The sequence below is a fragment of the Colletotrichum navitas genome, assembly GCF_030913465.1.
Source record: "Colletotrichum navitas strain CBS 125086 chromosome Unknown LY79scaffold_102, whole genome shotgun sequence".
In the NCBI taxonomy this organism is placed as follows: Eukaryota; Fungi; Ascomycota; class Sordariomycetes; order Glomerellales; family Glomerellaceae; genus Colletotrichum; species Colletotrichum navitas.
This window is the reverse complement of record NW_026850648.1, coordinates 108,531-132,079: the sequence shown is the minus strand read 5'-3', so window position 1 is coordinate 132,079 and position 23,549 is coordinate 108,531. Positions and strand designations below refer to the sequence as shown.

The 23,549-nt window shown below is 49.1% G+C and overlaps 9 protein-coding genes across 9 annotated transcripts; 5 read left to right on the top strand and 4 right to left on the bottom strand.

The window, feature by feature from the left end:
• Positions 1-6,726: 6,726 nt before the first annotated feature.
• On the top strand, positions 6,727-7,271 carry LY79DRAFT_594244 (uncharacterized protein; the record flags this gene model as incomplete). Its single annotated transcript, XM_060561668.1, has 2 exons — positions 6,727-6,989; positions 7,040-7,271. The coding sequence occupies 2 exons, from the start codon at positions 6,727-6,729 to the stop codon at positions 7,269-7,271; spliced, it is 495 nt and encodes a 164-aa protein (XP_060408673.1).
• Positions 7,272-9,110: 1,839 nt separating this feature from the next.
• LY79DRAFT_526609 (RNA 3'-terminal phosphate cyclase) lies at positions 9,111-10,483 on the top strand (the record flags this gene model as incomplete). The annotated part of the gene is made up of 2 exons (XM_060555853.1): positions 9,111-9,276; positions 9,372-10,483. 2 exons carry the CDS (start codon positions 9,111-9,113, stop codon positions 10,481-10,483), a joined length of 1,278 nt encoding a protein of 425 aa, XP_060408672.1.
• A 160-nt stretch (positions 10,484-10,643) lies between these two features.
• LY79DRAFT_526688 (leucine rich repeat family protein) lies at positions 10,644-12,296 on the bottom strand (the record flags this gene model as incomplete). The annotated part of the gene is made up of 2 exons (XM_060555864.1): positions 10,644-11,727; positions 11,776-12,296. The coding sequence occupies 2 exons, from the start codon at positions 12,294-12,296 to the stop codon at positions 10,644-10,646; spliced, it is 1,605 nt and encodes a 534-aa protein (XP_060408671.1).
• Positions 12,297-13,276: 980 nt separating this feature from the next.
• On the bottom strand, positions 13,277-14,109 carry LY79DRAFT_583992 (phosducin family protein; the record flags this gene model as incomplete). The annotated part of the gene is made up of 2 exons (XM_060560371.1): positions 13,277-13,994; positions 14,045-14,109. 2 exons carry the CDS (start codon positions 14,107-14,109, stop codon positions 13,277-13,279), a joined length of 783 nt encoding a protein of 260 aa, XP_060408670.1.
• A 28-nt stretch (positions 14,110-14,137) lies between these two features.
• On the top strand, positions 14,138-15,216 carry LY79DRAFT_594240 (40S ribosomal protein S27; the record flags this gene model as incomplete). The annotated part of the gene is made up of 3 exons (XM_060561667.1): positions 14,138-14,140; positions 14,894-14,956; positions 15,034-15,216. The coding sequence occupies 3 exons, from the start codon at positions 14,138-14,140 to the stop codon at positions 15,214-15,216; spliced, it is 249 nt and encodes an 82-aa protein (XP_060408669.1).
• A 1,987-nt stretch (positions 15,217-17,203) lies between these two features.
• LY79DRAFT_526622 (ribonucleotide reductase inhibitor) lies at positions 17,204-17,947 on the top strand (the record flags this gene model as incomplete). Its single annotated transcript, XM_060555855.1, has 1 exon — positions 17,204-17,947. The coding sequence occupies one exon, from the start codon at positions 17,204-17,206 to the stop codon at positions 17,945-17,947; it is 744 nt and encodes a 247-aa protein (XP_060408668.1).
• Positions 17,948-18,308: 361 nt separating this feature from the next.
• On the bottom strand, positions 18,309-19,986 carry LY79DRAFT_526634 (uncharacterized protein; the record flags this gene model as incomplete). The annotated part of the gene is made up of 2 exons (XM_060555857.1): positions 18,309-19,647; positions 19,751-19,986. 2 exons carry the CDS (start codon positions 19,984-19,986, stop codon positions 18,309-18,311), a joined length of 1,575 nt encoding a protein of 524 aa, XP_060408667.1.
• A 1,667-nt stretch (positions 19,987-21,653) lies between these two features.
• LY79DRAFT_526654 (SOH1-domain-containing protein) lies at positions 21,654-22,105 on the top strand (the record flags this gene model as incomplete). Its single annotated transcript, XM_060555859.1, has 2 exons — positions 21,654-21,755; positions 21,830-22,105. 2 exons carry the CDS (start codon positions 21,654-21,656, stop codon positions 22,103-22,105), a joined length of 378 nt encoding a protein of 125 aa, XP_060408666.1.
• A 493-nt stretch (positions 22,106-22,598) lies between these two features.
• Positions 22,599-23,071, bottom strand: LY79DRAFT_673945 (transcription factor S-II; the record flags this gene model as incomplete). The annotated part of the gene is made up of 3 exons (XM_060564237.1): positions 22,599-22,634; positions 22,700-22,986; positions 23,062-23,071. The coding sequence occupies 3 exons, from the start codon at positions 23,069-23,071 to the stop codon at positions 22,599-22,601; spliced, it is 333 nt and encodes a 110-aa protein (XP_060408665.1).
• Between the last annotated feature and the right edge of the window lie 478 nt (positions 23,072-23,549).

Here is a 23,549-nt window from a genome sequence, read left to right as displayed (position 1 = left end):
CTTAATGCCTAGACCCCCCTAGATAATTTCTTTATTATAAGGGATTTTAATATATAGTACCTAATATAGTAGCTAAGAGTTATACTAAGCTAGGGGTTAGCCTAACTAGTAAATTAGGCTAATATATACTAACTATTACTTATTAGCCCCCTAGGAATCTTAACCTATAATAAAGAGAACACTTTAGACTTAGCCTTCTTAAATATCCCTTTAGTGTTAATATAGGTAGTAGACTACCTATATATAGGCTTAGACTACTTAACTTTACTTATAATAATCTTTAACTTAACTAAGATAGTACTAAAAATAGGCACTAAAGTAAAAGTAAATATACTAAAAAGAATTAAGAAGTTTATAAATAAAGTAAAATATACCTTATAGGTACTACTAGATAAGATAAAGACTATAGTAGACCTTAACTAGGCTATAAAGGCACTTACTAAATTACTATAATATATAGTAGTAGTAATAAGTATATAGTAAATAAAAAGAAAGTTAGTAGCCTAGTAGAATAATAAGTACTAAGAGGTAAAAAGAATATACTAAGATATAAGATAAAATAGTAATAAAGAAGATATAAATAAGGTAGTAAAAAAACTCTAGAAAGTAGTATATAAAGCTAAGGCTAAATACTAAATAAACTAAATTAATAAAATAAAGATAAATAAAGACCTATATAAGGTAATAGGCTAGTATAAGCCTAGTACCTAGTTCTAGTTACTTTCTTTATAAAATAATAAAGATATAGTTACTATACTTACTAAGAAAGCAAGAGTTCTTTAATAGTAATTACTTAAGTAATTTAATGCTAGTACTAATATTAACCTATATATATCTATAGTACTAAAGAGAATAATTAAATAAAATAACTATATACTATTAAAGAAAATAAAAGTAGCCTTACTTAGTATAAAAAATATAACTTCTAAAGTAAATAGAATTATAGTCTTTATACTATAGGTAGCCTAAATATATATAAAAGAATATATTTATAAGCTATATTAGATATACTTAAAGCTAAGATACTACCTTATACTATTTAAGGATATAGAGATAGTAATAATCCCTAAGGCTAATAAAGATATAAGTATACCTAAGGGATAAAGGCTAATATTACTACTTTTAATAATAAGTAAAAGACTAAAGTAGCTTATAGCTAGAAGACTAGCCTAGAAGTACCTAGGATATAGTGTCTTATACCTATAAGTAGTAAAGGCTTTTCTTAAGAGATTAGTAATAAATATTATAGTAGTATTAGCCTATAATATAGAGGCTACTTTTAATAATAGATAATACTATACCCTAATAATAGTAAATATTTAAGAAGCCTTTAATATAGTTAATAGTAGCTACCTAGTAAAGGTAATAAAGAAACAAAGGTAACTAGTTAATATAGTTAACTAGGCTTTATTTTTTATAATATAATAAAAGGCCTAGGTCTACTTTAAGGACTATATATTACTAATAATACTACTATACTATAGACTACTATAAGGATTACTAGTATTACTAATACTTTATTTATACTATATTAAACCTCTTTATAAGTTTAGTAATACTTAGTTATAATTTAGCTATATAGATAACTATAGTATACTATATATTAGTAAAATAGAAGAAAAAAGCTAAGACTAGGTGTAAGCTTTTCTTAATAAGATAATAGCCTAAGGATAAGATAATAGTATACTCTTTAATAAGTCTAAGATAAAGGTATTATACTTCTTATAAAGAAAAAAGACTAATAATCTTATAATATAGTATAGATTATAAATAGTAACTTCTAAGGCTACTATAAGGTAGCTAAAGGTCTACCTAAATAAATAAATAGACCTAAAGAAATATATTAAGGAATAGATAGTAGTAGTAAAGATAACTATAGAATATATTAGGAGGCTAAATAAAGTATATAAAGAAGCCTTTTCTTTTAGTATATAGTATACTTTATATATAATTATTATCCTAAAGGCCCTCTATACCTTAAAAATATAGTACCTTAGTAAAAGTAAGTAAAAAAAAAAAATATAAAATAAACTAGCTTATATTAACTATAGCCTAACTAAATAAGTAAAAAAGATCTAGTTAGTAATTAATACTATAATCTAGGGATACTTACTAGTCTAGAGGATAACTTTTACTTTTGTTCTTTTTTAAGAATCTAGTACCCTACTAGTAAAGCTTCTACTAGAAGCTATAAGGCAAAGGTATAGACTATAGCTTAGTACTCTTAATAAAGATTACCCCTTAGTCTAGTAAATTAAGAACTTCCCCTAAGTTAACTAAAAAAAAGGAGAGTTTATTTAATAATACTTATAGATATAGTAAAATCTATACTAAGATTTTTATAACTAGAACTTTAGTATAAAATATACTACTAGCTTTTAACTTACTAAGTAAAAAAATAAAGTAAAAAAAATACTATAAAAGATTATAAAAAATAAATAAAAACACTATTTTTAACTTATCTAATAGTTTACTTAAATAAGTTATAGATATTATATAATAAAATAAGGTATAAATATACTATATTTAAAAAAAAAGAACTAGTGCACTAAAGATACTACTAACTACTATATAGAAAAGTATATAACGCTAAGGTAAAAAGGGCTAAGGCTAGGCTCTAAAGTATACTTTAGCTTAATAAAGAGATAAATAGGATTATAGTGTACCTAAATAACTTAGTAGTAATATATAGGCTAAATAGAACACCTATAAAGTCCTTATAAAAAGCCTTCTTAGACTTTATTAATACTACTAAGGGCTATAAGGAAAAGATCTAAGTATACTAAGTACTAAGGTATATTAGTATAAGTAGAAATAAGCTAGTAGACACTTTAGTAAAAGAGAAAATAAAGATAAGCCTAGTAGACCTATATATATAACCCCTAATATATAGTTATATTAAGAGAAATATATAATAAAAGTAAAAAATAGCTTTTAAAGAATAGTAAATAAGATAATACTTAGCTAGCTATAAGCTACTTAAGCTTAGTATTAGCCTTTAACTAACACTAAAAGTTAAAATATTTACTAGAATAGAACTATACTAGCTAATAGTAATAAGATTAGGTTATAGTAACTTTACTAAGTATTATAATAAATTTAATTATAGTAAAATAAATATTTACTATATATATAGTAACCTAAAAACCTTAGTATACTTACTATAGTACTAAAAAGTTAAGAAGTATATTATACCTTAGTTTAATAAAAAGAATATATTATTAAATAACTAACTAGGAAATTTTAGTACTTTATTATATTACTAAATAATAATAACTTTTATACTAAGATATACCTAAGGGTATAAAACTATACTTAACCTATTACTTATATTACTATAGCTATTAGTTTACCCCTAGATATATAATAGCTAAAGCTACTAGTATAAGTATTTATTAGGTAGCTAAAATATATAGTAATAGTATAAGCTTTATAATAAGTAACTAATAGCCTTAATATTATATTTTTTTACTTAAGGTAGCTAATAACTAGGCTATATAAAGCTAACCTAAATAATAGTACTAAATATATAAGGCTTTTTATACTCTCTTTTATACTACTACTACTTTCTCTTTATACTACCTTAAAAGTAGTACTACTACTAATAATATAGCCCTTTTTTTTTTTATACTATACTTATTTACTTTTTTTTTATATATAACTTCTTAATATAGTACTAAAAGTACTTTTTTTACTAAAGATAATAAAAAGTAACTTTATAATAATATAAATATATAAGTAGTACTATATAACTAAATATATAAAAACCTTTAGCTAATTTATATAAAATATAAATTAACTAAGGGATACTATATAGAACCTAGTAGCTAAAGAGCCTTAGGCACTTAATAGTATAGAATAATTCTAGTTAAACTCCTAGGACATTAGTAGAAGCAAAAGAGAAGATAATAGTATAAGATATACTGATTATAATAGAGAGGGACTATATCTACTTTTGTACTTACTTAGGCGGAAGCCTGTAACCCTAGGCGCCCTTTGTCCTACACAGGAATAGCCTAGCGTTAAATATAACAACAACAACAACAATAATAACAACAACAACTTGGTCAAAGCTTCAAGTATTGTCTTTTCCATTTGTATCTGATTTTGAAGTAACTCATGTCATGTTATAATATTACGTTGCTTAATCAAAGACACGGGGTTATCGGGAGGCTTCTGTTTCACTTTAAGAAAGGTTGGCTTTCGACAGCGGGTGGCAACATTGTGAGATTTGAGCTAAACATGCTTGAGCGCCAACAAAAGTCTTGAGTTTTGTTTACACGTCGATTAGTGACTCGCTGAGAAGATAATTCGGTTTAAAATAAGGCCGTTTCTGCTTGAAGACAAAAGAAAAACAATTATTCCATGCATAACGCGATGCCCATCCGACGTCGGTAAGAAAAGATTCAAAGTAAGCGGGTGTATTAATGTATAATATGAAATGAGGACTGGATTGACGATCACATGATGGAGTACTTGTATCAACCTCTCTTCGGATAGCAATCGTTTTACCTCCCTTTAACCAGGGAATATTGTCATAAAAACACCCATACTTCTAGGAAAGCAAAACACGACTGACATGGTTGGAAATTGGAGATATTGTACTCCTGAGCTGACAAGAACCCCATCTCTTGTTTCGTCCTCGTAACATGAGCATGGTGCATCTCGTATTGTCATAGGGCGGTTATAGACGTAGGCACGGGCCACTCTAGCAGGGTTTCGGATTTTCTGTACATGATCAAGAAATTTCTTTTCACTTGGCAGCAAATACCGAAGCGTCAAAAGAGCAGTCGTCCTGCATTAGGAAGTACAAAGTCGATTGTCGTGAGGTCAGCCAACCAAGTGGAATATGTATGCACGAAAGAGAGGGTTGGCGGAACCCAATGGCAGACCAGACCCCAGTGGGCGGAGCATCGTCCGCCTCACTGATTGGCAGCTACAGGCTGCGCAAATACTCCATGGTCATCATCTAATACAACTCCAATTCTTAATATCGTCGCACCCTTGTGCCTTTTGAGCCCCGATGACGGTTTGCAGAAGTTGCTACACACAGTCTAGGCTGTGCAGGCTCTCCCTTGACGACGATCTGTCAGCTTGAATTGGGGTGGGGGCTACATGGTCAAAAAGTACATATTTGCTACCATGTACGGATACTCCGTACGGTCCCCCCATCTAGCAGGAAAAAGCAATGTGGAAGATTGGCGCAGAATACGCCTCTTCCGTCGCGAAGAATCTTCGGGCAGGAGTGAACTTGGGGGCTAGGTAGTGCTTCCAGCCGTGCGTTTTCAAATCCGTGATGTTTCCCGTCTCGAGGATTTATCGTCGAGCAGCCTGTCAAGGAAGCAAAGGTTGCGCGACGGCTTCCCCCTCTTCTGCGATTATAAGCTTGCCCGGATTTGGGTATGCTCCGAATGTGATCTGCCTAACAGAGCTAATTATTTGAGTCTCAAGCGGCCCTGTATCCGTCAGCGTAGCATGCCGGGAGGACGTGCCTCCCCAAAGACTGTTGGTTTCCATTTGAGAACAGGAGAAGGGTGGAAATGGGTTTCCTCGCAGCCACTTTCTGTTTCCTACAGAGACCGGTTGTTTTTAATGGCTCACCCTCTGTCTCCAGCCTGCTGATGTCATTTGAGGGTTGCTAGTCTTCCAACGATGAGACTTGCAGGGAGGGGGAGGGGGCCCCAATCTGCAGCTCGCCAAGTACGCACATATCCCTGGCTGTGTGTCCTGGGAACGGGTCAGGCGGACAGTCTCGTAGGTAGACATGCTCGACATGCTTTACCCCTCAACAGCTCCTCGAAACATTCAAAGAACATAAAGTAATGTTTCCAACTCGGCCGTCCGGATTTGTTTTGTCACTTTTTTTCGTTTCGCCACCCAATTATCGTATTCAGCATGATGGCTTCCACTTTCTGCTCTGCTACACCGGGCGGCCTGCAAGGCTGCTTCAAGGCTGACCGACCGCAGTCACCGGGCAGTGCTGGAAGCTAAATGTCAACAGTTTGAACCAAGAATGCCTTGGCCGACTCTCCGCAGGTTGCCCACGAAGGCTGAGCACTTTCTTACCTGAAGCCGCCAAGCAGTACCGTGTCTGTTTCTCTCTCTCTCTCTTTCTCTCTCTCTCTCCCTCTTCTTCAGCCGTACTCCTCACCTTTCCTTTCGAGGCACTTGTTCAGCCTGAAGACTAACATCTCGACTGTAGCGCTAGCCCCGCTTTGAGGTTCGAAAGGCGACCGAGCCATTGGCAACCCATTGGCGACCCATTTTCCTTAACTTCTTCCACGTCCGGCCAAGCTCCCCTTCTGAAAGCCACATGCTGGCCAGATTGAGACTAGGCCCAGACTTATCACCGCCCCATGACAAGAGTCATAGCCAGCAGCAGACGAACAAATCCTAATACGCGGCCACCAGCAGAGAATCGATGACTCCATATATCTCTTAGAGACAGGGTACGCACGGTCTCGTAGGAATACGACGAGCCCGCGAGGCTACCGGTCAGCACAAAGTGGAACAAGCCACTAAGTGCTGCGCCTACGAGTAGTTCTTCGAAAGTGTACGTTGGTGCCTAACAAATCGTAGCGGCGGCAAGAACGACAAGCGTATAAGAACCTGGGCTTCTTCTCATGTCTAACGCACCACGTCAACCCGATTTGGTGAACCGCCAAACAAGTCCAGTATTACTTTTACTCTTTTCTTGGTTGAATCCTGTTTTACATTAGCATTGAAATGGACAGTGCCAAGCAAAAGTCTGGCTCGAGCCGCAAATCTTCTAGCCAAAGCGGAAAACGGCCCAGACACAGTTCGAGCGGACCGGTGTCGTCTTCAAGCTCCAACCAGCAACAGCAAGTGCCACGCACTTTAGTCCAGCATCTAGAGTCAAATCGTTATTCTCATTCTACCAAGCACCAGCCACAACTTTCGAAGAACTACGATACATCAGATAGTCGATCGAGCGTGGTTTCGTGGAATAGTACAACGGGAAGTGCGAAGTACGTTCATGATGCGCGAGATGCGAGTGGCTTCAGCTGACTGATGTTAGTGATGGATACAGCGGTCGTAACGATGACTACAGGTTATCCGATGTGCAGTACAGTCGCCAAGTGCGCCAAGACCATGCCAGAAATCTTCCAGGCCCCGCCCTGCCTTCACATCAACGAGCTACCCCGAAGAAACAAATACGTGACTACGATAATAAGTTTGGAGGATATCAACCCACCACAGTGGCTCCAAAGCAGTATTCTTACCCTCGAGATCTCGAGATCGACTCCTAAGAAATGCCAAACAACAACCCCAGACGAGATTTCTAAAAAGGTAAAGTTTATCGCCTTAGGCTCTTCAAGTCAAGCACTAACTTTGCTTCTTAGGCTGGTAGTTATGGATGACTCCATCCAATCACTATAGACTTTGTCTTGATGCAAATCATCACCACAGCCCTCAGCGATAGACTCCTTTCCTTCTTATACTAGAGACCCGACAACAAATATGGACACCATAGAAAGAATTCCACAAGGGCAGTTTCGCAACAAGACGAAAGAAAACCGAAACGAGAAACAATACAAATATTGAATGTGTTGATAGTCCACACGAGGTATGAAAAGATAGGAAAGGTGCTTTTTTTGGACTTACAACCGGAGGATTTTTTAGTGGAATATACTTGTTCGCGTTAGAGTGTAGATGTTTCTCCGTAGGCGTTATGTAGTTGAATAGCATGTCCGATTAAGTATCTTGGGGTGCTGCAATGTGGGAAGGTGTAGCAGAAGTACGAGGTCTTATAGTTGCCAGGTTAACATTGGGGGGGGGTATCACGTGTGCTGTGTAACTTATTTCCTCTGAGGCTCCGCCGTCCAGGCCAGTGTTGTTTCAGCATGTTTTGATGTACTGGGCATCAGCGTGCTGGCGTGTTTTATGTTATGTGGCTGACTTTGTGCCATCCATTGGTTGTTGACAGTTGCTGGTGGACAAGTATCCGAGGCTCGTCTTCGAATGGATGATTGTTGGGCACCGAGCCATAACGATCTCCCATTTCTATGTGGAGTCTTGAGCAGATTCAAAGTCTGCCTTACTCTGATGTCTTGTCTCGTGGAGTCTGGATGGAGTCTATGAGCTCATTCTAGAGGGTTGAATATGCCGACTGCCCTGCAGACGTCCTTTGATTGCTGCGCGCGATGTTCGCCGCGTCCATCATCGGCAAGCCATTGCTGGTCGGTGTAGGACGCTGTTATACCGATAACTTTCGAGTCGCATTCCCGTTTGAAGCTGGAGCTATGTGGGGCTTAAGGCATTGAGAGCCCGTGATTTGCAGCAAACAGCAACAAAACAGAAACAGATATGAGGTCTGCGAAGAGACAGAGGTGACGTTGAATTAACTTTCGAAGCGGTCAAAGCGGACCGAGATTTGCACCGGGGGGCTGTAACGGGCTTCGGTTTGCGGTGAAAGCGACGGAAGCAACGCTAGACACGGGAAACAATGCACTTGACCTCTTCAGATGTCGCCACCTGACAAGCCCAAGATCCGAATGCAGATTCCCGTCTGCCTTTTCCCTCTCGATTCTGGGGATGGGCAACCTCTAAATACCATCCGGAGGAAACGAACTCAGAAAGCCGTTGGTGGCCTGATCCTTCGCAACAAGCATCCCACTCCTCAGGGGCGGAGTCTCAGCAAAATTAGCACATGACTAACCTGCTTGCTCATCATCAGCTCCTGCCTGTCATGAGCAACGGTGCATTGCTTTTTACCGGAGGGATCTCCCCGAACAAAGCGCGGAAACTAAGGCAGCAGAAGCACCCTTGTATGGATTGGATCGTGAGGTCTTCGGTGTGAGTCAATTGGAGAAATGGAGGCAACAGTCCGAACCGAGCACTGACGGTACTTTTTTAATGCAGCCTCAGCTCAAGATCGCAAGCGTGCCATTGCGGTTCTCTTCGGTTTACATGTTGCGCCAAGCATCTTAGCTGAGGCATTCTTTCCGGGACTACGCTATTACGCTTGACAGTTGCAAGCCACGGCTAGGCGATTCCAGACTTACATCGATTCGTTCATCTACGTCTGGTACATGAAACCCTCCGCATCTACCCGTCCTTCCAACGCCTCCCGAAGCAAAAAAACCAAGATGTCTCAAAAACTCATTGAAATCGACGGCCGAACAGGAGAGGGCGGGGGCCAGTTGGTACGCGTAGCCATCGCTCTCGCCGCAGTGACATCGCAAGGGGTCCGCATCACCAACGTGCGTGGCAATCGGCCGTCGCGCGGTGGTGGCGGCCATGGAGGAGGTGGCGGTGAGAGATCCCACGCTTGCGAGCCTACGCGCACTCATCAGCAGGATCGCAACAGGCTGACGGAGCCCCGTTTCTCGGGGACTCCTCGTTTACAGGTCTCAAGGCGCAACACGTCACCGCCATCCGATGGCTGGCTGAGACAACAGACGCGGACGTCGAGGGCCTCTCCGTCGGCAGCGGCACCCTCACCTTCGCCCCGCGGCTGCCCCCTTCGACCGCCCTCGCCGGCAAACCCCGCATCATCAGGATCGATGCAGACACGGGCGCCGCGAGCACCCTCCTAATCCTCCAGGCCATCCTGCCGTTCCTCCTATACGCCGCAGCGGACGACGATGACGACGGCTCCGCGCCCATCGAGCTGGAGGTCACAGGCGGCACGAACGTGGGGTGGTCGCTCTCCTACGAGTACCTCGACCAGGTCCTCCTTCCCCGCCTGGAGTCCTGCTTTGGTATAAACGTCACGCGGAGGCTGAAGCAGCGTGGCTGGAGCCTGGGCCCGCAGAGCAGGGGGTCCATCGTTCTCAACGTCAACCCCTTGAGACTGGGCCAGACACTGCGTCTTCTGGATCCGGGTGTCGCTTGTGGAGGCCTTCCCAGTTCCGAGGTCACCCACGTAGACGTCTCCATGATCGTCCCCTCGCACATACACGCCGACCTGCAGAACACCCTGGTGAGCGCCCTCGCCACGTCCCTGCCCGACGCCGAGGTCAACTTCAAGGTCGTCGAGGACTCGGGCCACGACGCGCGCGTCTACGTGCTGCTTGTGGCGCGGTCCGCCTCGGGGCTTAGATGGGGCCGCGACGTGCTCACGTCGATCCCCAAAAAAGGGCGGCAGCAGAGGGAACCCGTCGCCTCCCTGGTCTCGCGTAAAGTCGTCGGCGACTTGGTTAAAGAGCTCGCGGTACCGCGGTCCACAGCCGACGAGTTTCTGCAGGACCAGCTCGTCATCTTCCAGGCGCTGGCCGACGGCCGGACGTCGTTCCCGCGGTGTCCCTTGGCGCGGGGCGCTGACGTGGAGGTCTTGGAGCAGGATGTGGCGCAGCTGGACGTTGGCGAGAGGATGAGAAGGGACAAGGCGGACAAGCCATTCGGGCATGGCAGCTTGCACTCGCAGACGGCGAGGTGGGTGGTATCGCAGATCCTGCCGTCGGTGGAGTGGTACAACAAAGGGACGGATTGCAAGGGGGTCGGAACGAGCTTCAGTTAGAGAAACTGGATATCAAAACGAAGCAACCTATAGGGACCCCATAAAGGGTTCAATCTCGACCTAGGTAGTCTACCTACCCCCAACTCCGAACCGAGCGCCAGAAACCTCGACAGAAACGCAACACATGTAATGTTCGAAATGACTTTTCACCTTCCAACTATTATTCTTGCTCTTGCAGACTCTTTGGAGTAGCACGAACCGTCCACTGCCCCTCCCTGACATAAGCAGGGCCGCACTTCCAGGAGCAGCCCCGCCTAAGAAATGGGACTGCACCATCATTCTCCTCGTCCAAGTCGGTCCATGGCCGGGCTTTGACGGCGTAACTCTCCTCGGTTTGCCTGCTCTCTACGAAACAGACCTGCCACCACTCGAACCACTGGGTGGTCGGGGCCACAAAGGGCTTCTTGCACATGGCACACGTAAGCCCGCCCGCCTCGCGCTGATCCGCAGCACGCTCCAGCAGGGCCTGCAAGTGAGACAGCGAATCAGGGATATAGTTGGGAAGCTCACCCAGGTCGGAGCTCTTGTATGCACTGCGCAGCGCCAGCTCCACCAAACTAGGGACGCGGCTCCCCTTAACACTCGCAACGCATCTTCCAGCAGATTTTGAGTGGTAAGGGGCGGATGACGTCGGGGGGCCGCTAGACGTGCTTCCTTGGCTGCCATCCTGTCGTTCCGTCTGCACAATGACAGCCTCCGGGTCAAGGCGGAAGTCTGAATGCGACAAACCCAAGCTGTCCAGGTAGTGGACGGGTGACCGTGCAAAGAACCTTGCGGCAACCCCGTCAGTTCCCAGCTTCCACGCTCCGACAAGTTCCAATCCTTCCGAACCATTGCTTTCAAGGTTTTCCAGACCAGCAAGACGTGGTCGTTCGGTCGCCTGGAAGAAGTGGTTGCCCTGCAGAAGCAGCTCTTCTAAGGCGGAGGGGGCGGCCATGAGATCAAGCAGCTCTGCAGGGAGGTATCTCAGAAGATTCTGTGCAAGGTTCAGGGTGCGAAGGCGCTGCATCTTGCCAATGGCGGGAGGGAGCTCCCTCAGTCGGCATCCGCGAAGCGACAGCACAGTGAGGTGCTCCAGATCGAAGATAGCGCCTGGAAGCTTAATTAGAGGATTACGGTACAGGTAGAGTTGCAAAGCTGGATCCTTCTGCTCGAACGGAACGCCCTCGGCCACGATAGGTATGCAGGAGAACTCGGACAGGGGGCGAATGGTAGCATCGGAGAGTGTCTTGAGTTCCATCATGCTGGTCCTAGTTAGATTACGATTGCAATGCATGACGCAGGGCACTCACGAGAGATCAATATACTCGTTGCCAGAGTCCAGGCACTGCTGGATCCTTTCCCGGGCCTCCAGCTCCTGGGCCGAGATGACGTTGCGACGACGAGGTGGCGCCAGGTTCAACTGGGGCAATCTCGACTGCGTCGGCAGATCGGGCATCATGATGCTCTCATCCCCATCGGTGCTGTCGCTGCCCATCCACACACCACTGTCCAAATCGCGCTTCAACGTCCGCTTGCCCCTCAGCGCCGGCCGCGGCTCCCCGGTAGCCGAGTCAGAGGACGCGGGCTGCTGATGAAACCAGGAACCCACGTACTTCTTCTTCTTCCTCCTGCCCTCAACATAGTTGTCTAGACCTGGGTCATCATCGCTGGAAAAAACGGCGGGGTCGCTGGAGTTGGACCATGACGGGGGCGCAACCGAATGGCTCTTGAAGTTGTACCTGCGCTTCCTCGGGTTGTTGCTAAAGCGCTCAGTCTGCGCGTCCCACGAGATAGAAGGTGACAGGCTGGGCAAAGTCGGTTCGTCGGCCATGGTGAAGATTGGAAAAGGAGGAGTAAAAGAGATAGAGGAATTTAGGGTGGTGCGCGCGATTGACAGCCGATATCAAGGAGGATTGGGAAGCTCCGACCCGCCACCACGACCCCCCCTCGCGGATGGGCGCGCGCGTCGCGCCGCAAGTGGGGGTTGGAACGCGTTCGGCTAGGGGTCAGACCCACAGGGGTTGTTCGATCACCCGATCTCCGATGATAGCTCCGAGCAAACCCTTGGTTGGTGTCGAATATGTGCAAAAGCTACGTAGAAGATGTTCTTGATTGTAGGCGTGATATGGACTGTATTTTTTTAATTTTTATTGCCAAATGGAGGTAATTGGTTCCCTTGAGACGCGGCCATCACTGGCTTGCTAATTATCCCAAGAAACTTCCAGTAGTTACCTAATTATACCCAAACGGCTTAGCGTCTTTTATCCTCGTAGTTGAGGAATTCCGGAATCCGAATACCCTTCACCCCACACATTGCACAGACCAGTTAAGTGCCGTTGTCTCAAGGATCCGCAGCGGCAACACGCGGGGTATCAAATGCACGAAATCCAGGTACCAAATGTTGGCTATTTAGGCATGATTACAATCCTACCCTGATTAGTAGCCAGTGCATCATATCCCAGAGTCGTTCGTGCTACTGATGCCTTTTTCTTTTTTGTTTGAATTAGGGTGTATCGAATCACTTTTCGATGGAGCTTCTACTTTGATTGGGTAAGCTCCGTGATCCGGATTCGTCGACCGCGACAGGGTCGTGCATCCTGTACCAAGGACAGCATGGAAATTGGGACGCAGCTCTGTTTGGCCAGCATCAGTTTAGATATTGCCAATATGTATCCGTCTTGTTCTTTCTGGCAATGGCCAACGGGGCCTGGGGGGTCAAAATCGCAGTCGCATCCCCCCTCCATGAGCAGTTTGCGCAACAAAGTCGCATCCAGCTTGGCCTGACTAAACTAACAGCATGGAATGCATTGTTCAGTCCCATTCATCATCATCGCTGTCGTGCGCCTTGGACTTTGACACGTTGCCCTGCCTAATACCCTTGCCCATCGCCCTCTCTTCTTCCTTATCATCAGCTTGCCTCCGGCGCTTGGCCACGCGCATATCCGACTCGGGGACGGCGCCAACCTCGACCAAAAGGTTGTCAATGTGCAGCATATTGATCTTGACGCCTCCCATCTGCATGAGGGTAACGACCTGCTTCACAATATCGCTATTCTTGTAGACCAAGATTGTGGGACAGTTCCGCTCAGGGTAGTTCTCGATAGCCTTGTCTGCGCGCATCTCGCAGAACTTGATCTCTCCATATTCCCGCGCCGCCTGCCTCCAAAGTTCAGAGAGCACGCGGGACTCGACGTTGGTTCCCAAAGATGACGTCAGGTTCACGAACACGGGACCGTTGTTCGAAGCTTCCGTGACCTCCCGTGAGTACTCGGGTTTCGAGATCGGGTAAACGGTGCCGTGGAGTGCTTTCCTGGTAAGGTCATTAAGCTCCTGCATTCTGCGCTGGCGGTATTGCTCCAGGAACGCCTCATCCTCGTCATCCTCCAGCTCGTCAAGCTCGTCGAGGTCCTTGCCCTCCAGTCTGTTCTCGTGCGCTAACCGCCGTCCTTCGGCAATGGCCTCTTCGATCATGGGCGTCGGGCTGGGTGGCTTCTCGGGAATGACGCCATGTTTGCGGAGGATGTCGTTCCTGGCAGCACGTGTCAGGGGTCGTCGAGTAGCTGTCACAGTGCAACATACCACTCGGTGTCTGCGTTGGGGTCATCGATTGGGACCTGTATTCTCTGGTCCATGGGGGCAGCCATTGTGAAATATTCGGCGTGTGGCGGCGAGATGGTGCCAGGGGGGTCAAAGATGTGAGTCGCAGAGGTGAGGACAGCGTCAGACCGGGGATGGAGACTAAGTATGATTGTAGAGTTACGAATGGTGTGGCTTTAGGCGGCAGGGAAACGTCGCAGGTGCCTAAGCACAGTGGAGGCTAAGAACGACAATGCGCAAGGCTCTCCAGGTGAGCTGCTGCTGCATCAGCGCAGTGCCCCGCGCCTCACCGAGCTTTGGGCGACCGGCCCCAGTACGGTCCACACCCGCCAATCAAACCACACACAAAGCAACGAGTCACGTGGAAGGGTTGACGTGCCCTCCAGCACTAGCCGGAAACGGACTAGTACGCGAACTTTTCGCCATTGGAGAGGGAAAGTGCGGAGGATTTTGTCAACGACGCTCCCATCCACCGAACAATCCGCCATCTCTGCGAGTGCAGCCAGAATCTACTTCCAACACCATCAGATTCCCGTCAAGTCCACCGCACTCGCACCGACCCCCGATCAATCAACTCGATCAGATCAGTCAAGATGGTAAGACCCTCCCGATGCTGCCGCTGCCAGCGCGTGGCGACACGTGTGTGATTTGTTACTTGTCGACGAACGAAAAATCCGAACACCCGACCGAGATGGAAACCCGCGAAGAGGCGACAAAAAAAATTTCAAGAGGAGGGACAGATGGTATGGCCCGGCTGTGGAGGAAAGGACACGACGATTACACATGCGATATTTGATGAAGGAACCATCATGCTGATGGATTCTCCCCCAGGTTCTCGCCGTTGATCTCCTCAACCCCTCCCCGGCTTCCGAGGCCCGCAAGCACAAGCTCAAGGTACGATAGACGCCCATGATGGCCTCACCTTGCCTACCCCATTGGCCTCGAACCTTTCGTGCTCACAAATTGGACAGACCCTTGTGCCTGCCCCCCGATCCTTCTTCATGGACGTCAAGTGCCCCGGCTGCTTCACCATCACCACCGTCTTCTCCCACGCCCAGACCGTCGTCATCTGCCAGGGATGCACCACTGTCCTCTGCCAGCCTACCGGTGGTAAGGCGAGACTCACCGAGGGCTGCTCTTTCCGCAGAAAGTAAACTGTCTATCGTGACGGTTTCTTTGTAGCCCTTGGGTATTAACGACTTGGACGGTTCATCACTGGTGGGACATCTCGGATCTGCAAAAGCAAGCGACCTGGGCATGGGCGTATAGACAACCCTGGCACGGGCTCTTAGAGTCTGCTGTCTTCGAACAGAACATAATCAGACAATCTTTGCGGATAGAAGATGGAACATCCAAAAAAAAATTCCTTGACCAAAAAACACAGGGGCGTTTGGGGGTCTCCGGATATCCTTTGCATCACCAATCGACGCATTTTCTCAGTTTTTTTCCTCGCGGCCGACGGACAATCAAAAAAAGCAAATCAGTCAAACAAATCACTCGCTCGCTCTCTGTCTCTCGTCCCACGCCTGTCTCTTCTGCAATGCGTCACGTCGTTCTGTCGCCAATGGGGATTCCTTTTTTCTTGGTCGTCTTGTCTGCATGGGTGGACAGCTGGAAATGGCTTTTCACATGAGCGTTCGAGTGGTCTGCGATGCGGACTCTCTGGACGCGAGGACGTGGAACCTGCTGATTGAGGATCGCTTCATACCCAAGTGTAGTGAGTTCGGAGGATTCAGCACTGCTCGCGAAATTCAATGGTTTCCACACACACCCCTTACCTTTTCTTGTGATGCCTTCATGAAACCGTTTTTTTATTTTATTTTTGCCCCCTGTGAAGTGACGTGCTCTCGTGTACCTTGACGGATCTGCGACTGCTCCACTGGCTACCCACTTGTTTGAGCCCTGTCGTGAAGTGAGGCTCTGGACAGTTGAGACTTTGGCAATCAGGCACTTGTTTTGCTGTTCTGGATATAATTTGCTCCATTACGGCAATATCGTAGGCTCTGCGAACAGGTTGCTTCAAGCAGTGTGCCTGAGCAGGCTTTATTTGCAATGCAACGTATAAGCTTGGCAGTTCGTTATGTGAAATCGGGCCCCTTGCGCATGCGCCTACCAGTCTAGAAATATCGTAACTTACTGAATGACTTGACTGCCTTGACGGTACTCAAGATTGGTTACACAATCGGGGCTCAGTGCCAATCGTTACACCGCCGTAACGTCCCCTCACGGGTTGTATTATGCCCTGTTTTGTCCCCCCTCGGCAGGAAGATCCAAACGCATATCAGAGCCGTTTTCACTGGGGATCGCCTGGTCGCTGCGTCATCCGTACAACGGTGGCCTACACTAAGTGTGCCATCGATTCGCTGACCACAGAGGAAGGTATCAAACGTTAAGAGAACTCTAAGCGGCTTTCTGAGTTTCTTCATCAAGCTTCTCGGGTCCATTAAGCCCAAAGGCCGAGTAATGTCCCGCAATATGCAGAAACCCAAAATAGCATCGGAGACGCAAAGTGTTTATCCCTCTCCCTTAAGCTCCTCTCCGTCAGCTGTGAACCTGCTGCTTGACAGTGGCAGACACTCCCCTACCAGCCATTATAAGTTTCAGGGTGTGCGGTCCCAACAGAACAGCTTATTGAGTGGTTTTTAGTGGGCTCCTGCCGCGAGACTCTCGCGAAAAAACACGCCTTGACGCGCTTTCGGACGGATCGTCAGCAGGCTCCTTCTGCTTCCTGCTCCTCAATGTTGGAAACCGCCCGGTGACCCTGCAATGCACTGAGGTCCCTCCCCCCCACCATCCGTCCCCCCTCGCCCATCAAACTAATCTCGCTTTCTCTCCTGTACCCAACCTCCTCCCATTCTTCGTCAGAACATCTCCCCTCCCGCTATTCTACGTCATTTCTCGCTTGCAATCGTTTCTACGGATACCATCTCCTTTACTCGTCTTTTTGCGACCAAAAGAAGACTCTCCACCCCACCAAGCCTCCCGCATCTCACGATCCGTTCCGTCTCCAACCCAAATAAAACACCCCAAAGCCTCCATCACAGCCACAGCGACGACCATCCCCTCACCATCGGCTTCGACATACTCGAACGCACAGTAAAGCTAGCTCATATTATCAATCTCCCTTTCCGCTGCACAACCATGTCGGCCCCGCGGACGAAGCGCCCCTTCGCCGGAGCATCCAGCGATCCAGCCCAACGTCAAATCACCTCCTTCTTCGCACCCCAGTCCGGCCCAGCGCCCCCATCTGAGACAGCATCCACCTTGACCACCAACAAGCTCCCCCCCGACGTGCAGTCCAACCTCCTCTCTGTCGGCATGCGCGTCCGCAAGTCCGTGCCCGAAGGCTACAAGACCGGCGGCACCTACAAAAGCGTTAAGCTTTCGGCCGATACCACGGAACCCCGCATCCCCGTCGTCCGGACAACCAACACTGTCCGCAACCGGAACGCCACCGCCGCCCAGCGCGAGCTGCTGCCGTTCTGCGGCATCAATAAGGTTGGCGGTCTGGCGAGCCAGCCAGCCTACGCAAGCGAGAGCGAGCACGAAGAGGAGGGCGTGCCTGGCTTGGATGACTTGCCCGGCCTAAGCAGCTCCCAAGAGAGCGTTGAGAGCACCGCAAGTGACGGACGGAGCAAGAAGCGCTTCTTTGTTGACGAAGAGACCGACGAGCCCGTTCAGGTGTGGGCGAATCGCACGGCATGGCTGGACAGCGAAGTCAGTCCGCGGAGCCTGGCGCCGTCCGGGTTTGCGAATGCTCGTCCGTTAGCGGTGCCGAGAAAGAGCCACCGCAAGTCCACGGCGGAGCAGGAGAACTTAGTCGTTGACGACTTTGATGACGCGGATTTTCTCGTCTCGCTGGACACCGATATGAGCGATGCATAGTGTCTGTGGTCTGTTGTACGATGCATTACTGTTAGATAGGGGTTTGCGGCGCCTGGAGTCGGGATTGTGGAGATGGAGGATGGCTTTTCATCTGTACTCGGCAAGAGCTGCTTCGAGGACATTTGTTTTATCATCAGGACGAAGATTGAGAAAGAGACCGTTATGCCTGGGGTATGGATCGTGGAATTGTATTAGGCCCCTTCTTCTGGGCCGGATGGTTTCTACCGCTGTTTTGATATCGTGGGCTATAGCATGCTCCTTGGATGCCCTCAGGGCCAACAAATTGTACACTTTTTTCTCGGACAAGATTCTCCCTGCGTCCACCCCCCTCCCACCCTCGATCATTGCACGCTGTCCCCTCTTACATACCTGTGAAGGGGTCCCGGAACTCGAGCAGGTCGCGCTGTCCGTAAAACTCGCCGGCGACCGTCAGGATCATGTTGAGCGTGGCCCGCATGTTCATCCTGGCGCGCAGCTGGGTGGCCGTCTCCTCGTCTTCGGCCTCCGCAGCGGGCTGCCCCTCCGACGGCGGCTTGGACGGCTCGTCCTCGGCGGCCGTGTCCAACTGCGCGAGAAGCCTAGCTCGTGCCGCTTCAAGTGACTCGGTCGGCGCAGGCTCCTCAGCGACTTCGCCCTCGTCGATCTCGCCATCTTCTGAGACATCCATCGACTCGGACTTTTGGTCGTCACCGTCGTCGTCAATCTCTCCGTCCTCGACCTCACCATCCTTGGTGGGCTCCCTCAATATGGGGCCGGGCTCCTCGGGCCCTGCCTCCACCGCGGGAAGGGCCTCTGATCCGGCACTCGGCGTCTCCGCCACGTTCCCACACACCTCCTCCCCATCCCTCTCTTCGACCTCCATCTCCCGCAACACGTCCTCGTCGTCCGAGCTCTCGTCGACGGCGTCGTGCACCCCCAGGTCCATCCCCTCCCCCTCCAGCGCGTCCCGCAGCGCGGCCATGTCCGCCAGGCTCTGCATCATTAGCACCGCCCTCCGGCCCAGATCCCTCACCCACCCGATCTCGGCGTGGTTCAGCTCCCCGCGCTCCGGCAGCCGCGCCAGCAGCGCCCACAACCACCGGCTCGTGCGCTCCCGCAGCTCACAACCCCGGCGGAGGAACTTGCCGCCCAGCAGCACGCGCACGACACGCAGCACGCAATCTTTATCCATGCTCGCGACCTGCGCCGGCAGGGGGTCCGTGGCGCGGAGGCGCTGCGACCAGATGGCGAACGTGCCCGACTTCGGGCCGAAGGCGCCGACGTGGTAGTCGTGGGTGCGCGGAAGCCCGGCGACGACGCCCGGCGGTGGCGTGGCGTGGAGTGTTCTGCGGAGAGTGTTGAAGCGGGAGAGGATGGCGGCGAAGTAAGCCTCGTGAATCTCCGCTTCCGGGTCCGCCGTGTTCTCCTCCTCCTCCTCGTCGTATACGCCCTCATTGCCTTTCCATTCGTCGTCTTCCGCATCGCGGTGGTCAAGGGCGCGCGGATTGTCGTCCCAGTGGTCGGGCCGCGCTGTGTATGCACCGTCGTGATAGTAACCTCTGAAGTCGCCCTGGCCGGTGGTGTAGATGTCGCGGTCCTCCTCGATATCCATGCCCTCGTCTATATCATCGCGGCCGTCGTTCTGGAGCTCCTCGGGCAGTTGCGGGCCGATCGGGACCTTTGGTGCGACGAGGAGGTGTGGGATGCCGTTCGCTTGCGTCCTAGAGTGCTCACCATATCAGCATCGTTTGCGACTACTTCAAAGAGACCAGTTCAGCATTTGGAAGAGAACGCAGGCGGGAAAGGTCGGGAAGATCTGCTTACCTTACTGATTCGAGATACGCCATGGCATCTGCGTCGTCCTCAAATTCGAGGTCCGGGTCTACAGGAACTGTTGTTGAGCCGGCGACCGACGAGAAGACGTATTTCTGGCCCCATGTCGGGTCGATGTGGGCGTTCTGGTGGTCGCGTGTCTTGGGTTTGGGCTGCTTGTTGCGCTTAGGCGCCGGTTCGGCAGTGTCGTTCTCGTCGGAGGCCGCGTAATTGCGCTTCGAAGACATCCTTGAGGCCGAGAGGCGGGTGAAGTGGGAGCGCAGGGTCGGAGAAGGAAAGTCGCGGCGGCAAGTGTCTTTGCTTGGATGATGAGTCGCGAAATTTCCTGACCTCTGCGAACCGACAGATGGGGAGCTTCTTCTGCCAACTTTTTAGTGGAGAAGGGTCTTTGGTGCGTGGGGCCGGTTTCTGACGGCCTCCGCCAACCGGCTGACCGATGCTTTTCTGGCTTCATCGGGACAATCAACTCAGCTTCAAGCGTTGAGTAAAATAAGAATAGCTAATAATTAAATTCTCCTTATTGTTTCTCTCTATTCCAGAAGTGTTTTGTTTCACAGTTTATACTGAAAATATTGAAAGTATCAAGTGTTGTCAGGAACTATATGGAAACAAATGTGCATAAAAAACAAAAGTAAAGTCCAAGGTCTATCAAGTAGGCTAGAATAGTGGTCAATGCGATGAGAATATCTTGTAGACTTGAGAAATACTAGCACTAGTAGACAAACCGCTTGATTCTGATAGTTTAACCATTGAGACTATGTTTCACGCACCCCAGATTCAAAGGCACATCGTATTTATCCACTTTCAAAAGCCCAAAATGTTTCTGAGCCCAAGTGGAAGATGGACGCATAAATTCCAAACAAAGAACAAGTGACGCGACTGTATGATTGGGTAACCTCTCCTCCTCAAGACTTCAGTTTCATTCTCTTCTCCCGAGCGCCAATGCCTAAACGATAACTGCACTTCCCGCGACGTGGCTGAACTTCTATCCGAGTTTGAAGAATTTGCTTGAAACATCTAACGGGAACTACGACAGAGCTCATGGGAGTCTTTATTGTTGTTTCAATGTTGAGTTTCATAGGAGAACGACAATGAGTCTGTATGACAAGCGAAAATGGTATTACAATCAACGCCTTTGGTGATGAATGACAGATATCTCGGTTTACAAAGAGGATGAACGAAATATCTAGTTGCTGTGATCAGCGGCTGTTGTTTGTAGTCCACGAAAGCCGTTTCTACCCTCGGTTTGCTATGCTTGACCCGGATAGTGTATCTCATATTTACTCATCTTCTCTCTGCATCGTTTGGTGAATTCTTTGATCCTCTACCGGGTGTTGCTCGACAGGGCATCTAGCAGATGTGTATCCAACTCGCCTTCTCCATGGATCTCATAGAGGGCACAGTTATTAGCTGTCAAGGGAGCTAAGGTGGTGATCAGTTTCTAGAAGCGTCAATTGGAGATATCGCGGTGTTAGAGCCGTGTCGGTTCAAGGTAGGCGTAGGTGCAGGGGACCATGCACCTTCCCCACGGAAGCTACCGCAGCCCACTTTGCAGTGGGAGGGGATGTTAAACACCGACTATGAGCGCTAGTTAGCAGTAATGGTGTTTGTAATACAGGAATGAAACTCAGACTTTGATTTGCAATTGGTAGAGAAGCAGGCTCTGGCCGATTTATAATTACTGTAGATTCACGGACCCGAGCTTTGATCTGAATATAGACGTTCTCCAGTGACGGAGGAACCTGGAAGATCGAGTTGCCTGCCACCAACCATTGAGGAGCTAGCGGCGGACCCCGGTCCTAGCTCGGATGCAATTCCACTTCAACCCGTTCGCTTCTCCAACCCGCAACCTCTCTGTCGCATCTGCAGGGAAATACAAGACTACGCCGCGACGATGGCAACCACAGCACCAGAACAAACCGGCTCTCCTCCGCCTCCGCAGTCAGGAGACGAGCCCGTGTATGGCGGCTTCACGCGCTTCGAAATCGAGCTCGAGGTGCGCACACAGTTCACCCTCCCCTTCCACCAGCCGCGAAGCCACAGCTAACCAGACGCATCGCGCGTACGCAGTTCGTCCAATCCCTTGCGAACCCGCTATACCTCAACCACCTCGCGACGCAAAAGCTGCTTACCCGCCCCGACTTCGTTGCATACCTCGCCTACCTGCAGTACTGGTCCCGACCGCCGTACCTGAAGTACCTCATGTACCCCGGCCCGACGTTGAAGCACCTCGAGCTGCTGCAGCAGGAGCAGTTTCGGACGGACATCATCAGCCCGGATCTAGTACAGCGGTTGATTGACGAGGGCATGAAGGCGGCGGTCGACTGGCATCGGAGCGATGCGTGAGGAGGGGGGAAGCAATTGGAGAAGCCATTGGATGGTTGCAATTGAGACCGGCACGCGACGATGACACACATCCGACCTTGAAGGATGTTCCGGACCGGAAAACAGGGCTGCATTGTCCAGTCTGACGACAAGACGTTTGAGTGCGAGGCACTACGGGTTATAACCGACCCGGAACGAGGAGTACGGGCGGCTGCTCGTTGGGAGATGCCTAGAGTCGCAAATCATTACGGTATCGGACACATCACGAGATTATGATCAAAAGACAAGGAGAGTTTGTGGCAGCGAGATAACTCGAATGAAAGGGGAAAAAATACGATGCTTTTCGGCACTGGGTAATCATTCGCACGAAGCAGCCCTATAGGAGCTGTCTCGCTGGATAAGCTCGACCAGCAGCGCCACCAAAGGTCGCAGATATCAAATAAACCAAGTAAACCCAACCGTCCTCCCTAACGCCTCGCAATGCATCGTTAAATATCAGGCTCCCGTCTTGGCATCAGTTCTCTCTCCACCGGTTTCCGCAAGTCATGCACTGCGGACACCGTTAGCATTTGTGTGCACGACCACCCTGGTACCGGGAGCGAAGGGGGATCATACCTTGTAGAAGGTGGTCATGGGCTCGTCGGCACTGCGGATCTGCACCTGGAAGAAGGCGGCCTCTTCGCCGTTGCAGCCTTCCTTGGGGCACTGGGCCCGGGCCTTGTCGGCGTTGTCCCACTCGCCGGGGCCGCCAAAAACGTCCTCGCGCTCCTTGCGCTCGAATTCGCGGCGCGAGTAGATGGGCTCCGTAATGGCATGCTCGAAGGGGCAGGTGCGACACTCGAGGCGGTTGCGCACGCCGGCGAAGGCGGAGACGGTGAGGATGTTGGCGCAGTTGGGGCAGACTGGCGCAGAAGGAGGCTGTTAGTGGGCGATGGAGCGAGCGATTGGGGAGGCGGCGGGAAGGGACGAGGCCTTACAGAGCAACATTTTGACGGACGGGCGAAGTCGCAGCTAGGGAGAAAAGGTGCCGTTGTCTTGTCTTGCGCGGCTCGGTGACGGGCGGTGTAGAGGGTTTGGATGTCGATGCGCAAATGCCCACTTATGTTTGTTTTGGTGAACCGGTCGTGATGCTTTTGGAAAATTCAGCGGGCCTTGGGATGCGACGGTGGGGGACGAAGCGCTGCAGTCAGTCACTCAAAAAGCTTGGACAGGCAAGTAGGTAGGTATGATACCAGGTACCTACACCACCTTAGCGTGCCTTACCTAGGTACCTAGGTACCTAATAAAGAACTTCTACGGTCAGGTTGGAGACCGTTCCGCTGGAATACCGCTTCAACAATATTCCGTGCCCCTCCTTCTTCGGTCCCACACCCCCGCCTTACCCGTTCCCGCCTGTCCATTCGGCGAAGGGGGGCATGTCCTTTGTTCACTGTAAAGCTAACAGTTTGAGGCTGAGGCTACGTAC